The sequence below is a fragment of the Lactuca sativa genome, chromosome 8 (assembly GCF_002870075.4).
Source record: "Lactuca sativa cultivar Salinas chromosome 8, Lsat_Salinas_v11, whole genome shotgun sequence".
NCBI classification, from domain to species: Eukaryota; Viridiplantae; Streptophyta; class Magnoliopsida; order Asterales; family Asteraceae; genus Lactuca; species Lactuca sativa.
In genome coordinates, this window is record NC_056630.2 from 337,205,937 (window position 1) to 337,220,451 (window position 14,515).

At 38.6% G+C, this 14,515-nt stretch overlaps 1 protein-coding gene across 1 annotated transcript; it reads left to right on the forward strand.

Moving 5' to 3' along the window:
- The first annotated feature begins 11,430 nt into the window (after nucleotides 1–11,430).
- Nucleotides 11,431–14,297, forward strand: LOC111889218 (peptidyl-prolyl cis-trans isomerase CYP21-4). The gene is made up of 8 exons (XM_023885351.3): nucleotides 11,431–11,590; nucleotides 12,062–12,272; nucleotides 12,525–12,564; nucleotides 12,688–12,738; nucleotides 13,338–13,423; nucleotides 13,517–13,654; nucleotides 13,739–13,889; nucleotides 13,971–14,297. The coding sequence occupies exons 2-8, from the start codon at nucleotides 12,121–12,123 to the stop codon at nucleotides 14,055–14,057; spliced, it is 705 nt and encodes a 234-aa protein (XP_023741119.1). The 5' UTR covers nucleotides 11,431–11,590; nucleotides 12,062–12,120; the 3' UTR covers nucleotides 14,058–14,297.
- The last annotated feature ends 218 nt before the right edge of the window (nucleotides 14,298–14,515 follow it).

The window sequence follows — 14,515 nt, forward strand, 5'->3', positions numbered from 1 at the left end:
ATGTGTTTCCACTGCAACCAGACCGGACACCGGAAGGCAGAGTGTCCGCAATTGTGAGGATCATCTCAGGGAGCACCTCAGGGATCTGCCCCTGCCGCCATCAGAGCTACCGAGAGTCGGCCAGTGAAGGCCGAGGCGCCGAAAGCACGAGGGAGAGCTTTTCAGTTGACCGCGGAGGAGGTCCGCGCAGCGCCCAATGTCGTGGCTGGTATATATTCTTTCGTGTATTTATTTTGATGATTGAGATATCATGCTTATATTATGTTATGCGTAGGTACTTTTCTTGTGAATTCTGTACCTGCCTTGGTCTTGTTTGACTCGGGTGCGAGTCGGTCTTTTGTGTCTTTAGCTTTTAGTAAGCATATCAGTCTTAATCGTGAGGCGTTGAGTCGGCCTCTGAGAGTTTCCATAGCTGACGAGAGGGTGATATATGCCACGGAGGTGATCCGCGGGTGCGTGTTCGAGATCTTCGGGGTCGAGTTCCCGATTGATCTGGTTCTTATCGCAATGGGCGATGTCTGTGTCATTGAGGGCATGGACTGGTTGAGCAGATTCGGTGTGGTTATCGACTGCGAACGACAGCTGGTGACCATACGAGACCCTAGTGGGGGAGTTCTTACGGTGTACGGCGAGGGTACCCGTTCTGGGTCAGCGTTTTGTTCGGCCGCTAGGGTGAGGCAGTGTCTACAGCAGGGTTGTAAGGGTTTTGTGGCGTATGTGATGGATTCGAGGGTTGATTCAGAGAGGTCGAGGTTAGTTGAGGAGGTTCCGATAGTGCATGAGTTTCCGGATGTATTTCCAGAGGAGTTGTCGGGTGTGCCTCCTGTGAGGCAAGTGGAGTTCAGTATCGATTTGGTTCCGGGGGCCACGCCTATTGCCAAGGTGCCTTATCGCCTTGCACCTCCAGAGATGCAAGAGTTATCCTCGCAGCTTCAGGAGCTGTTGGGAAAAGGGTTTATTCGGCTGAGCAGCTTGCCATGGGGGGCACCTATCCTTTTTGTCAAGAAGAAGGATGGTTCACACCGGATGTGCATTGATTACCGGGAGTTGAACAAGCTGACGGTCAAGAACCGTTACCCGTTGCCAAGGATCGATGATTTGTTCGATCAGTTACAGGGAGCATCTTGGTTCTCCAAGATTGATTTCAGGTCTGGATATCATCAGGTGAGGGTTCGAGATGAGGACGTCCAGAAGACAACATTCAGGATGCGTTATGGGCATTACGAGTTTGTGGTGATGCCTTTCGCGCTCACCAATGCCCTGGCAGTGTTCATGGATCTCATGAACCGAGTGTGCAGGCCGATGTTGGATCGGTCGGTGATCGTATTTATCGATGATATTTGGGTATATTCGAGATCTAGAGAGCAGCATGAGGAGCATTTGAGAGAGATCCTCGGGCTTCTGAGATCGGAGAGGCTTTATGCCAAATTCTCCAAGTGTGATTTCTGGTTGCGAGAGGTCCAGTTCCTAGGACATCTCGTTAACCAGAAAGGAATATTGGTCGATCTGGCCAAAGTCGAGGCGGTGATGAGTTGGGAAGTGTCGAGGTCTCCTTCCGAGATCAAGAGTTTCTTAGGGTTGGCGGGTTATTATCGGAGATTTATCAGGGATTTCTCCAAGATCGCGGTGCCACTCACCAAGTTGACCCGAAAGGGTATCGCTTTTTCATGGGGTCTCGAGCAGCAGACCTCCTTTGAGACGCTTCGTCAAAGGTTATGCGAAGCCCCGGTGTTAGCCCTCCCGGAAGGGATGAAGGACTTTGTTGTATACTGTGATGCATCGATTTTGGGGTTGGGGGCGGTGCTGATGCAGAGAGGGCATGTGATAGCATACGCATCGAGGCAGCTGAAGCCTCATGAGACGAGATATCCCACCCATGATTTAGAGCTGGGGGCAGTGGTGTTCGCCCTCAAGATTTGGCGTGACTATCTGTATGGGGTTCGGTGTACGATATACACGGACCATAAGAGTTTGAAGTATTTGATGGATCAGCCCAACCTAAACATGCGACATAGGAGGTGGTTAGATGTGGTCAAGGATTATGATTGTGAGATCATGTACCGCCCAGGCTAACATTGTAGCCGATGCACTGAGCCGCAGGGCGGAGAGCACCCCGCTGCGGGATGTATGTTTGAGATTGACCGTGATAGCACCAGTGTTGGACGCCATTCGTGGGGCACAGGTCGAGGTTGTGCAGCCTGAGATGCAGAAGAAAGAGCGAGTTGTTGGATTGATTTCAGAGTTTGTTACCGATGGTCGGGGACTTATGACATTCCAGGGGCGTATCTGGGTGCCGTTTGTGGGAGGGACACGTACCACTTTGATGGAAGAGGCTCATCGGTCAAAATTTTCAATTCATCCTGGGGCCACTAAGATGTATTTGGACCTGAGGAAAGAGTATTGGTGGCCCTGTATGAAGAGGGATGTTGCGTGGTTTGTTGAGAGGTGCTTAACCTGCCGTAGGGTTAAGGTCGAGCACCAGAAACCGCATGGTAAGTTGCAGCCGTTGGAGGTTCCCGAATGGAAGTGGGAACAGATCACCATGGATTTTATCACCAAATTGCCAAGGACTGCCAGGGGAGTCGATGCAATTTGGGTGATTGTGGAAAGGTTGACGAAGAGCGCTCACTTTCTTGCTATCAGCGAGAGTTCTTCAGCAGAGAAATTGGCAGAGGTGTATGTGAGGGAAGTGGTGTCACGACATGGAGTGCCGATCTCGATTGTTTCAGACCGTGATGTGCGTTTCACTTCCAGATTATGGAAAAAGTTTCACGAGGAGTTGGGTACTAGACTGCATTTTAGTACCGCATATCACCCCCAGACAGACGGGCAGAGTGAGCGGACGATTCAGACGCTCGAGGACATGCTTCGGGCATGTGTGTTGGATTTTGGGGGGAGTTGGGATATGTACTTGCCCTTGGCAAAGTTTTCCTACAACAACAGCCATCATTCGAGCATTGGTATGCCGCCCTTTGAGCTGTTGTATAGGAGGAAGTGTCGGACCCCCATTTACTGGGGAGAGGTTGGACAGCGTGTGATGGGCAGTACAGAGATCGTGCTTCAGACGACAGAGCAGATCCAACAGGTGAGACAGAGGTTGTTGACCGCTCAGAGTCGTCAGAAGAGTTATGCAGACAGACGCCGGTCCAAGCTTGAGTTTCAGGTCGGCGACCTTGTGCTCCTGAAGGTCTCTCCTTGGAAAGGAGTGATTCGATTCAGGAAGAGGGGCAAGTTGGGGCCCCGATATATTGGTCCATTCCAGGTAGTCGTGAGGGTAGGCAGGGTAGCCTATCGTTTGGATTTGCCAGCAGAGTTGGGTCAGATTCACGACACTTTCCACGTGTCGCAATTGCGGAAGGGTATAGCCGATGAGTCGGCAGTGGTTCCATTAGAGGATATTCAGGTGGATGCGAGCCTGAATTATGCTAAGAGACCAGTGGCAATCAGAGATTGGAAGGTCAAGGTTCTGCGGAACAAGGAGGTACCCTTGGTTTTGGTTTAGTGGCAACATCGGAAGGGGTCCGAGATGACTTGGGAACCGGAGCATTAGATGCGTGAGCAGCATCCGAAATTATTTGCAGAGCGAGACTTCGAGGGCGAAGTCTAGTTCTAGTCGGGGAGAATTGTAACAGCCTGGATTCTCAGGTATTATTCATTTATTTATTTTTGGTAATTTGTGAGGAGACTCAGCGAGTTGGAGCCTAGACTCGCCGAGTATGATCGCGGATTTGGACGCGGGTTCGCGTCCAGACTCGGCGAGTCCAAGAGTGGACTCGGCGAGTCCACGCTGTTTAATGAAACCCTAATTTCCCGGCTCTGAGCCCTATTTAAAGGACCTTATAGCCCTTCATTGCGGCTTCCTTCGACCTTGAGAGCACCAGACCATCTGAGAGTCCTTGTGAGTGAGAAAAGAGGCCATTGTTCACCATCCTTGTGTGTGTTAGCAAGAAGGGAAGAGAAAGGCCAAGCTAGGAGAGTTGGGGAGCTTGGATCTACTTTCATTTCGGCAGAAGAAGCTATTTGAGGTAATATTCAGAGCTTATTCTCGTGTTTTTATTGATATAGTCAAATCTAGGGTTTCTTCATGCCTTGTTTACCTTGTAATTGGAGTGTGAGAGGTCCCATGGGGAATTGGTACCTAGATCTGGACCTTAGTAGGTCCAGAGAGTCCCAAATGCTCTGCTTTATGCCTTTCCTTTTGAGTTGTGGACTTAGGTTACCATTTTAGATGTCATTTCACCAAAAGAAGCCTTGTAGGCGTCGCATGGTAGCACAGATAGTGACTTTACGTGATGAATGAACTTGGAAGGACTGGATCTATGAGTCATTGGGACGTATCTGACCTCAGGAGCGAGTTTGAATTGATGCATGGCATGGACTCACCGAGTCTGAAGAACAGACTCGACGAGTAGCATGAAGATTTCCTAGAACCACTCAGCGAGTGGTCTTGCCGAGTTAAGGGATTGACTCAGTGAGTCAGGGGAGCCAGAGTGGGTTGACAGGTGGACTGAGTCAAAATGGAACTCGCCGAGTTGTTCTTGAGACTCGGCGAGTTGAGTTGCGGTGGCCCCGCAACTCATGCCAGGTGGAACTCGTTGAGTTAGGAAAATACTCGACGTGTCGAGAGAGGATCCCAGGGAATCAGAGGATGCGCATAGACTCGCCGAGTCGATATTGTGCACTCGCCGAGTCCGGTCAAAGTTGGTCGTTGACTGTTGACCAGTGTTGACCTGTGTTGACTTGATAGGGTTAGTCAACCTCAGTTGTGGAGTGTTATTTAGAGTTTGATTGTGTCATAGGAGGGCTGTAGATCGAGGGATCGAGCACGAGTGATTTCAGGGATTTGCGAGATACCGAGATACGCGAGGTGAGTCTTCTCACCATACTTTACCTTGAGTAGGTAACCAGAGTTATGTGATAGAGTATTTGTATGCTATGTATGTATGTGTTGTATTGCATTATTTCTATGTGATTTATGCTATGCATGTTATCATAGTAGAACCTGAGGGTTCGCAGAGTTTGGGTGCACGGACCCACAGAGTTATAGCCTCGAGTGGCTAATATGTGTTATGTATGGTATTTTGGGAAACTCACTAAGCTTTGTGCTTACAGTGTTTGGTGTTATTTGTTTCAGGTACTAGTGATGACCGTGGGAAGGCGCCGGCTTGATCAATACACACACGGGATTTCATGTTACATGATCTTGGGATTATTTATATGTCATGGATTGGTGTTTCAAACATTGATGTTTTATGAAAATTAAATGAATATGTTTTTTTTATATTATGCGAAAAATTATTTTGAAATTCACGGTGTTACAAATGGACTCCATATTAAAGGGGTGGACGAATTCTATGGGGAAACCCATTAGAAATCGTCCTAGGCCTTTAAGGAAAGAGTCCATGGGTTGCTTAGGGCTTAAGCATCCAAATTAGGGTTTCCTTGTTAGATAACCCTAATAGCCTCTCCATTTAAAGAACCCTTATGCCCCAAAAACGTGGTGAACTAGTTGATTAGGGTTTCCACACGTTTTGGGCAGCCTCCTTCTCTTCTCTTCTTCATCCTCTTGCTCTTGGTGTTTGTGAACCATTAGAGGAGTGACATTTGTGACTCTAAGCTTTCTAAAGTCATTACAAGAAGGATTTGAGATTGTTATTGCTATATAACAATCAATGTATGATCTAAACCCTAATTCATATGTTATACTGACTATCATATGCTAGATCTAGGGTTTGAAGTCTTGGGTGAATTGCATCTACAATAGAGAAACCTAGATCCAAGCATTAGGGTTTGCATGAGCAGATAGGATGTTCTTATGGCCAAAACCCATCATCAATACCACTAGGGTTTAGTCTAAAGTTAACCACGACTAATTAATAGTCTAGCTATTATTATTATTATATAAATGTTAAACAACATTATATAGCTCATAATAATACCCCAAATAATTATTTTAAGGTCCTAATAATGTTACTATACTTAATTAGAAGCTATATTAAAAATAACGTAGGCGTAGTTCACTCACAACGGGTTTTTTCACAAAACCGGGCTTCGCTGGAGCAATGTTCCCGAGCCAAAAGGCTCTTTTCTCAGAACTCAGGGACCCTCGGGGCTTCCTTCAGGTGCTAGGGGGTTTACCTAGGCTTTAGGGGGCTTAAGGGGGGCTAGAGATAGAGTTTAGAGAGAAAAAGTGGAAAAGGAAAGGTGTGAGAATGAATGGAACCCGACACATCTATTTATAGTGTGGAATCCTGGTGGACTCGCCGAGTAGGAGGACCTACTCGCCGAGTTGGTGCCACGTGTCATCATCTGATGGCTTTCCTTGGAGAGAAAGCAATGGCTGTGATCGCGCCACGTCACCCAATATCGCGTATCAGCCTTCTGACTTAGAAAAATCATAACTATTGCATACGAGCTCCATTTTCGACGTTCTTTATATCCACACGTAGGTAAAATCAAGATCTACAACTTTCATTTAGACTCCGTCGGCTAATTCTCGACTGATCTTAAATTTAACAGTAGGAGGAGATTAGACTGCTAAATGACCGCGAAGAATTCGTAACTCCTTCATACGGACTCCATTTTCATCTATCTTTTACCGTTGAGTTCCTATTAATAAGATATTCAACTCTTATTTAGGTCGTGTAAGCCAAAAACCGATCGAACTAAAATTCGAGTTTCGGGCCGTGCACTGCTAAGCCGAATCTTAGAAAAATCATAACTTCTTCATACGAAGTCAGATCTGGGCGTTCTTTTTATGGATTTTCTCGGTTTAACATATTCTATGACTTTCGTTTAGGTTGCTAAGGCTAAATCTCGCTCTATCATAAATTCACTATTTACGCTTCCCGGTGCCGTGCCGGTTTCGTCTCGAAACTTCGACGAGCCATAACTTCTTCGTTATAACTCGGATTTCGGCGTTCTTTATATGTACGAAAACCTTGTGACATATTCTACAACTTGGTTAAGATTATTTATTCTAAATAATACTTTGTCGAAAAGTCGTTTTCGACCCCTATTGTCTCTAAATTGACTAGCCCGGATCTGCGGGCGTTACATATAAATCATGCCTCCTTCTGTAATGAATTATAACGCCCCACAATGTTGAATCCTCTCAGTAGCAACATTACAGAACTCAAATCATATTGGATAATCAATATGAAGAGAAGCTGTAACAAAAAATAATAATTGTCACAATTTTATAGATATATTAGAGATTATTGGGGTGTTAGTGTAATGACTTGTAATTAAATATAATTGTCAAAGAGAACTTAGTATGGGAAACTAATCAAGGTGATCAAGAGCCAAATGAGGCGTTATAACTAAAAGATAAACAAAGAAATGTTTGTGATGAAAAAGGAAACTTTAAGGAGAAAACATACAAATTTAAACTATGAAAGATAACAAAAATCCACAAGTATATTTTTAAAGTAATTTAAACCGGTATATTTTTAAAGTATTTAAAAAAGTAATTTAAACCAGGTCGTAGGTTTATCCAAATATTGTTCCCTTAAGCATTTCATCGAATAGGTAGTAGACAGGTAGACCAAACAAAAATTCCAACTATCCAAATCAAGGTCTCAAATCCTAACACATCCTAGCAAACGAAAAAACAAATCATATTTGTGATTTTAACAACCAAAAGCGGAGGATATGGCATAACTTGTGTATGAGTCCGTTGTTTATAATTGGTTTGTTCAACTTATTGAACATTCCGTCAAAAGTATGAAGAAAATGGGGAATCCCATCGAATGGTCCGATTCAAATTTCTAAATAACATTATTGCGACAACTAATTTTGAAACCACAAAATCTGACACCCTCATAACATAAAAATCAAAATATATTTTACATACATTCACAAGAACCCAGATGAATTCGACCATTTATGTTGTTCGTCAACTCCTTTTTCGACGTACAAGAAATCTAAAAAAATCAAGCAACTTGAGTAACAATCATTTTCATGTTGTCGCAACTTTAACACAAATATCGATGAAGAGTACAAATATCAGTTATCAAGACATAAGCATATATGAGATGACTAAGAAGTTGTCAAGTGGAATTTGAGTTACTTGTTTTCTTACCTTTCCCTGATGTGATTATAATCTTTCACATATCTTTGTTAAGTTATTATTATGTAATTAAAAATAGATTATATTGCAAATTTTATACTAATATTTTCCCTTATTGCTGAGAAAACCTTGATACTCATAATGTTCCAACCCTATTTTCAAGAGCGTAGGGTAGGGGTGAGCAAAAACCGCACCATAACTAAAATTAACCACAAAAACCAAAACCGCAATAAAAACCGATTGTGAGGTTTTCTGTTTTTCAAAAACCGCAAATTTGCGATGCGGTACGGTTATTAGTTTTCAAAAACCGCAAAAAAACCGCACCGCACCGCATATTATTATATACATTTTTTTTTATTAATTATTTATATATTAAATATTAAAAATAAGACAAGTTTCATGGATGAAAGATGAATAAAATACTAGAAGACAAAAGTTTTTGTTTTTTGTTATGTTTAACTTTGAAAAATGGTGAAATTTGACAATTTTAAGATATTTATTGTTAATTACTATTGATTTTACGTTTTTAGTATATTAGTTGTTTGTGATTTAAGTTAATTGGCTTATACCTTATGGTTTTTTTTATCATTACAAGTAATATGTTTGAACTCTTAAAACCGTTTGACCTCTAAATTGTGGTTAAAAACCACATAAAATAGCCGCACCAAATCCATGCGTTTAATAACCGTAACAAAAAAAAACAAAACCGCACCACAAAATTAACCGCATAACTGCACCGCAAAAATAACCGCACCAAGTGGTTTTGAAAATGGATTAACCGCATTTGCGGTTAGTGGTGAGGTTTTGGCTAAAAACCGCACCGAACCGCACCGCGCTCACCCCTAGCGTAGGGTGCACCCATTTATCCTTGAGAAAGTAAACTCAATAAGAAGATTCAAACCAGTTAAACGAAAGAATAAGGTTGTGCAAGGTTCTTACTATACTTCTTGCCCTGCCCAGACAATGCAAGTTAACCAAAAAAACCCCACTAATTAACCAATATTAATCAATCTAAACATTTTCCAATAAGATTTATCAATGTAATCTATGTACATGGTATACTAAAACTTTGTCTTTTCTTTGATATTGAATCTAAAAGATGTTTTTTTTATAATATTAAAAAAGGATTGATGAATAACTTATTTCTAGGAGCCTAATTTGTATTTTTATAAAAAGATGTTCTTTTACAATAAATCAAAACACATATCACCACTCGGTTTTGCTGAGTTGTAGAATGTGTGGATCACTCACTAGTATAATGGTTTGAATTCCATCTCCAAATCCATGAAGGGATCGAATGGGTAAAACATTATAGACATTGACTGGAGTATATCTTCCATTCATAAGCTGGTAAGCCACAAAAAAATCATTGACTATATATATATATATATATATATATATATATATATATATATATATATATATATATATATATATATATCGACATATACAAATTTACTATCTAGTGGAAATATCTTTCAAACCGAAACAATGGATGAGAGGTAGTGGTGTTGCTATGTCCATCATTTTGCTCTCTAGATACCTATAACTTAAAAAAAATCAAAATCAACAATACAGATCATAAGAACAAAAATCGAAACAGATCCAGAAAACGTAACTATTATGGATTTAAACTTAAATCGAAAAGTTTTATAGATTGGAACTTCATAGTTGAAACTGAATAAAAGAAACATATTCTAAAACGTGCCCAAAATCGATCTAAACTACGATCAAATTAAAGTAAAATCCAAAAAAAATTATCTATATATCATTACTCCTTCTTCCATGATGATCAAATACAAGACTAATCCACATAAATTGGAGCCCAAATATATTCTATTTCTTCTTCCCTCCATTTTCTTCTCCACTACAAAACTTAGGTTAGATAAATCATATAAAAAAATGAATGAGAAAACGTAGGGGTACTGGTAATGAGGGGTGGGGTGGGGTATTTTTGTTCATTTTATTTTTGTTGAGATTTAATTGTCATTAATAGAATTCCTAATTTAATTAATTTTATTTTTGGTGAGATTTAATTATCATTAGTAGAATTCCTAATTTAATCCATCTTACTTTTGGTGAGATTTAATTGTCATTAATAAAATTCATAATTTAAAATGTAATATACATTTTATAAAATTTTGGACAAAAATAAATGGGTTGATAAAGATGATGTCAGCAAATAATCCGATGGTGGAAAATATATGATTGAAATCTAATCAATAACCCTGATTTCTTCAGTATAAAATTAAAGGTTCTCTTTTAATAATATTTAGAGATTTGCGGTTTCCAAAAAGAAATTTAAGATAATTTTGACTCTAATTCTTTTGATGATAAAACAAATGATATAAAAAAATTAAAGGAATTGAATTTCATTGTTATCTATCCATACAAACTTGCAATAAATCTTATTTTTTTTGGATTTCCATCCAATTTTTTAACCTTTCAATTTTTTTGTTTAACTGTGTGCCGACTCGACAACACAACATATGAAGATATGTCACTGTAACATGAACATTTCGTCAATTATTTTAGGTCATTTTTAGCTTATATAATCTTCATATCATTGTAACATGAACATTTGATAAGTTATTTGTAGGTCATTTTTAGCTTATATAATCTTATTCTACTTTTATGTAAATAGATCTATTTCATATAGAATTGATATGAAATACATGTCGTTTATTTTAATGAATGTCTACGTTAAGTATGTTAAGTAACATATCAGTTTATTATTAGCACAAATATAAATAATTAATATATTACAAAATATTAAAAGTGAAAAAGAAGGAAAAATAATTATATTCTTTTAATTACATTCATCAATTATTAATCCGTATGTAACAATCTTTCTGAAAAAACTCAACAATAGTTGGTTTAAAAAAAGAAAATATATACTTAAACGTTCACATATAAATAATGTGGAATCACTTAGACAAAGAGAGGTATGTTATATCTAAAAAGTTTCAAATCTTTTATATTATTATATTACTTTTTTATTTTATATAAAATAATATTATTTTCATAATTGTCTTTGTTTTTTAAATTATATTAGATTTTAATTTTTAATAAAATAATATTTTTTTCATGATTGATTGTATTTGTTTTTCAACGTTATTCAATTTTCTATTTAAAATTTACAAAATTATCATATCAAATTAAAATAGCAATAATAATCAACCTCTATAAAAATAATATTTTGCAAATATATGATTAATAAATACTATTTTTATATTTTATATTATTAACCATGATAGCAAAGAAAATTTTGTATATTAATTCTTTCGATGTTAGTTTGTAACATAATAGAAAACTATAGATTATAGAAGCCCAAAAGCGGATACTTGAATTTCTGGAAACATGGGCCCAAACACGAATGTTACGCTCAAAGGCCGAAGCACTGCGCTCGCATATCGAATTGGAAAGCATGACTGTTTTCTGTTAGAAACTACATCGGAATCGCAATCCGGAAACCCTCCAACATCATTTGCTCGAACAAGATTCCGTTCTTCTCTTCAGGTACCCCTATGCTCTTGCTCGATTTTCGTTCTACCCTTTCTGGTTCTTTTAGGGTTTTGATGCTCATGGTCTTCACAAACACGTCTTTGATTTTTCAATCGCCTGCAACTCTTTCAACTGTTCAAAACTATGGTTCCTCTCTCTCCTAGGAGGATTTCGCAATATGTCTTGCTAATTGCAAGATCGTCTTCTTTATTTGGTAAATTGTAAAATTCTGTTTGTTTATGCATTCCAAGCAAGCAAGCAAGCATATTGCTAAAGATCTGCTACAGACAGACTGGGATAATTTTCGAGATCGCGTATCATTTAGTCTCATGAATCATTGAGTTTTAAGAATATTGGGTTGGGTAATCTCCTGTGGTGGTTATAGTCCACACACGTATATGTGATGGTGACTTTGTTAACTTGTACTTTTGCAGTCGATGGGAGTTTATAGTTGCTTCTTTTTTTTTTTTTTTTCTTTTTGTGCAGCGAGCGTTACCATATTGTACTATATATATATTGCCCGGGTTTAAAGCTTTATAGGCTTCATGGCGAGGATTAAACCTCAAGCTCTGTTACAGCAAAGCAAGAAGAAGAAAGCACCCAGAAGTATCAGTATCCCCACAATTGCATTGTACAGCGTAGTTACTGTTGTTATGGTGTTTTTCCTGTTTGCTACTTACAGACACTGGTCTCAAAGGTTTGTTGACAAGAAATGTTTTCTTTTCATTTGAATGTTTAAGAAGGAAGCCAGAACTTTCCTAAAGCATGGATTTTTCCTCTTCTGTTTTATAAATTACCATCATCACTCAATCATGATGAGGAAACATGAACTTGTATACCATCTTACCTTATTCGATCATGGCTTGCATCCAGACATTGCAAGAGCAAGAATTAGGTCTAGTTCATGCATCTAAAAACACCTAACTATTGATGTGCATGCTATTTTTAGGTCAGTAATGCAGACAGAGGAAGGAACATCAAACTTTCAGGTACAACAGTTTTGTTATTCGTTCTTCTTCCCTCAAACATTTGCTTATTTCCAGTAGTAGTTGAGTAGTATGATTATTGATACTAGTTATATTGTCCAATTTAGTTTCTTTAATCTGCTACAGGTTGAAGATGACTTTTCAGATTCAAAGAAATCAGATGTACCTAGATATGCTGTAAGTTTGCTTTCATTTGTCATATGCTTTTCCTGTAAACTATAAGTTATATCCTCAAGTAAGTATGATTAGAGGTGACAATTTCGACCCATTTACTTATAAGTTATAAATGAGCAGATTTGGGCCAAGTTTTATCTTTATATGGTTAAATTTGGTAAATTCAGCAGAAATGAAACACGTCAAAAGGTTGAAAGTTCCATGGAGTTATTTTTAAAACATACAAGCTCCTAAATGCTTTATTAAAAAATAGATTATTCCTATATATGGGATTTGGGTATTGTTGTTGTTGAATCATATTTAACACACACTAACACTAATATAAAATAAAAAAAAATGTACAAAAAGTTACCATTTTGACCTGTTATCCACACCACACTACACCCATTTGAATTTGATGATTAGTCTTTGGAGCCATACACTTAAATTGGTATTTTTTTTTTCTTACAAAAGCTCAGATGGTTACAATTCTCTTGACAAAATTGTAGGTTGTTGGTTGCTACATAAAAAAGATCCATAATTGTTGCTTGTGCAAATATTTGATCATTTAAAAGTATGATGGAGTAATATCCATTTGGGTTTGTTTGATACTTTATGTCCAGATTTTTAACACTTCAAAAGGTTTGATTACGGTGGAACTTTACAAGGAAGGTTCACCTGAAGTTGTGGATGAATTTATCGATGCGTGGTCAGTATCCATGTCTTTCATTGTTAATACTCCACTCCAATCTCATCTTGTTTTGTTTTGTGGTGGTGATTGGAATGTGTGGTTGGGTTGCAGTCAGAAGGGACATTTTAAAGGGATGCTGTTTCAACGTGTGGTCAAACATTTTGTAATCCAAGGAGGCGACTCTGAGAATCATGCAGTTATAGAGGACTGGACTTCCAGAGAGAAGCACTACAATCAGCTGGAGAAAAGGTTGCTCTCTAAATCCATTTTCTAACTTGTAATATCATTCACTCTTCAATCATCATCATTTAATAATAATTAACAATCCATCAGATTAAAGCATGAAGCCTTTATGCTTGGCACCTCCAACATGAAACACGAGAAAGAAGGATTTGATATTTTCATTACAACCGCACCCATTCCAGATCTGAATGCAAAGCTTAATGTGTTTGGACGTGTCATCAAGGGAGAAGATATTGTTCAGGTAAATAATAATAATTAATACACATATGTATGTATGTACAAAATTATCCTGGAAATTTGAGAGATTTTAATTGTGGTCCAGGAAATCGAGGAAGTGGACACAGACGAACATTACAGACCTAAATCTCGAATTGGGATCATTGACGTGACACTGAAACAGAAGATTTAAGGTCCCAGATCCCATAAAATTGTTTGCTGATTTTTTTTTTTTGGAGATCATCATCATCATCATTGTTTGTGTATGTTAGTTACAAGAGTCGGTTGGTTGGTTTTATCAAATAGAGTTGTTGTTGTTAGTTGTTACTTTTAGGTCAGGTTTATTGAGTTATGGATCGGATTCCTGAATTTGCTTTCTGCCAGAATGGATTCTATGCATACATATACACAGATATGTTATTTTTGTTTGATATGACTACATGCCACAACCTTCTCTTTCTTTCATGCCTCAGCCTCTGCCTCACATCTACCACACTTGTTTTGCAATTTAATAAACATTTGGTAATATCAACCTGCTTTGCTTTGCTTTGGCTACCATCATTATTGGCAATGATTTTCTTTTTCTTTTGTTGTCCATAATACCACAAACTTTATTCCTTGGGGTTTAAACCACACAACTCTTGAATTGTA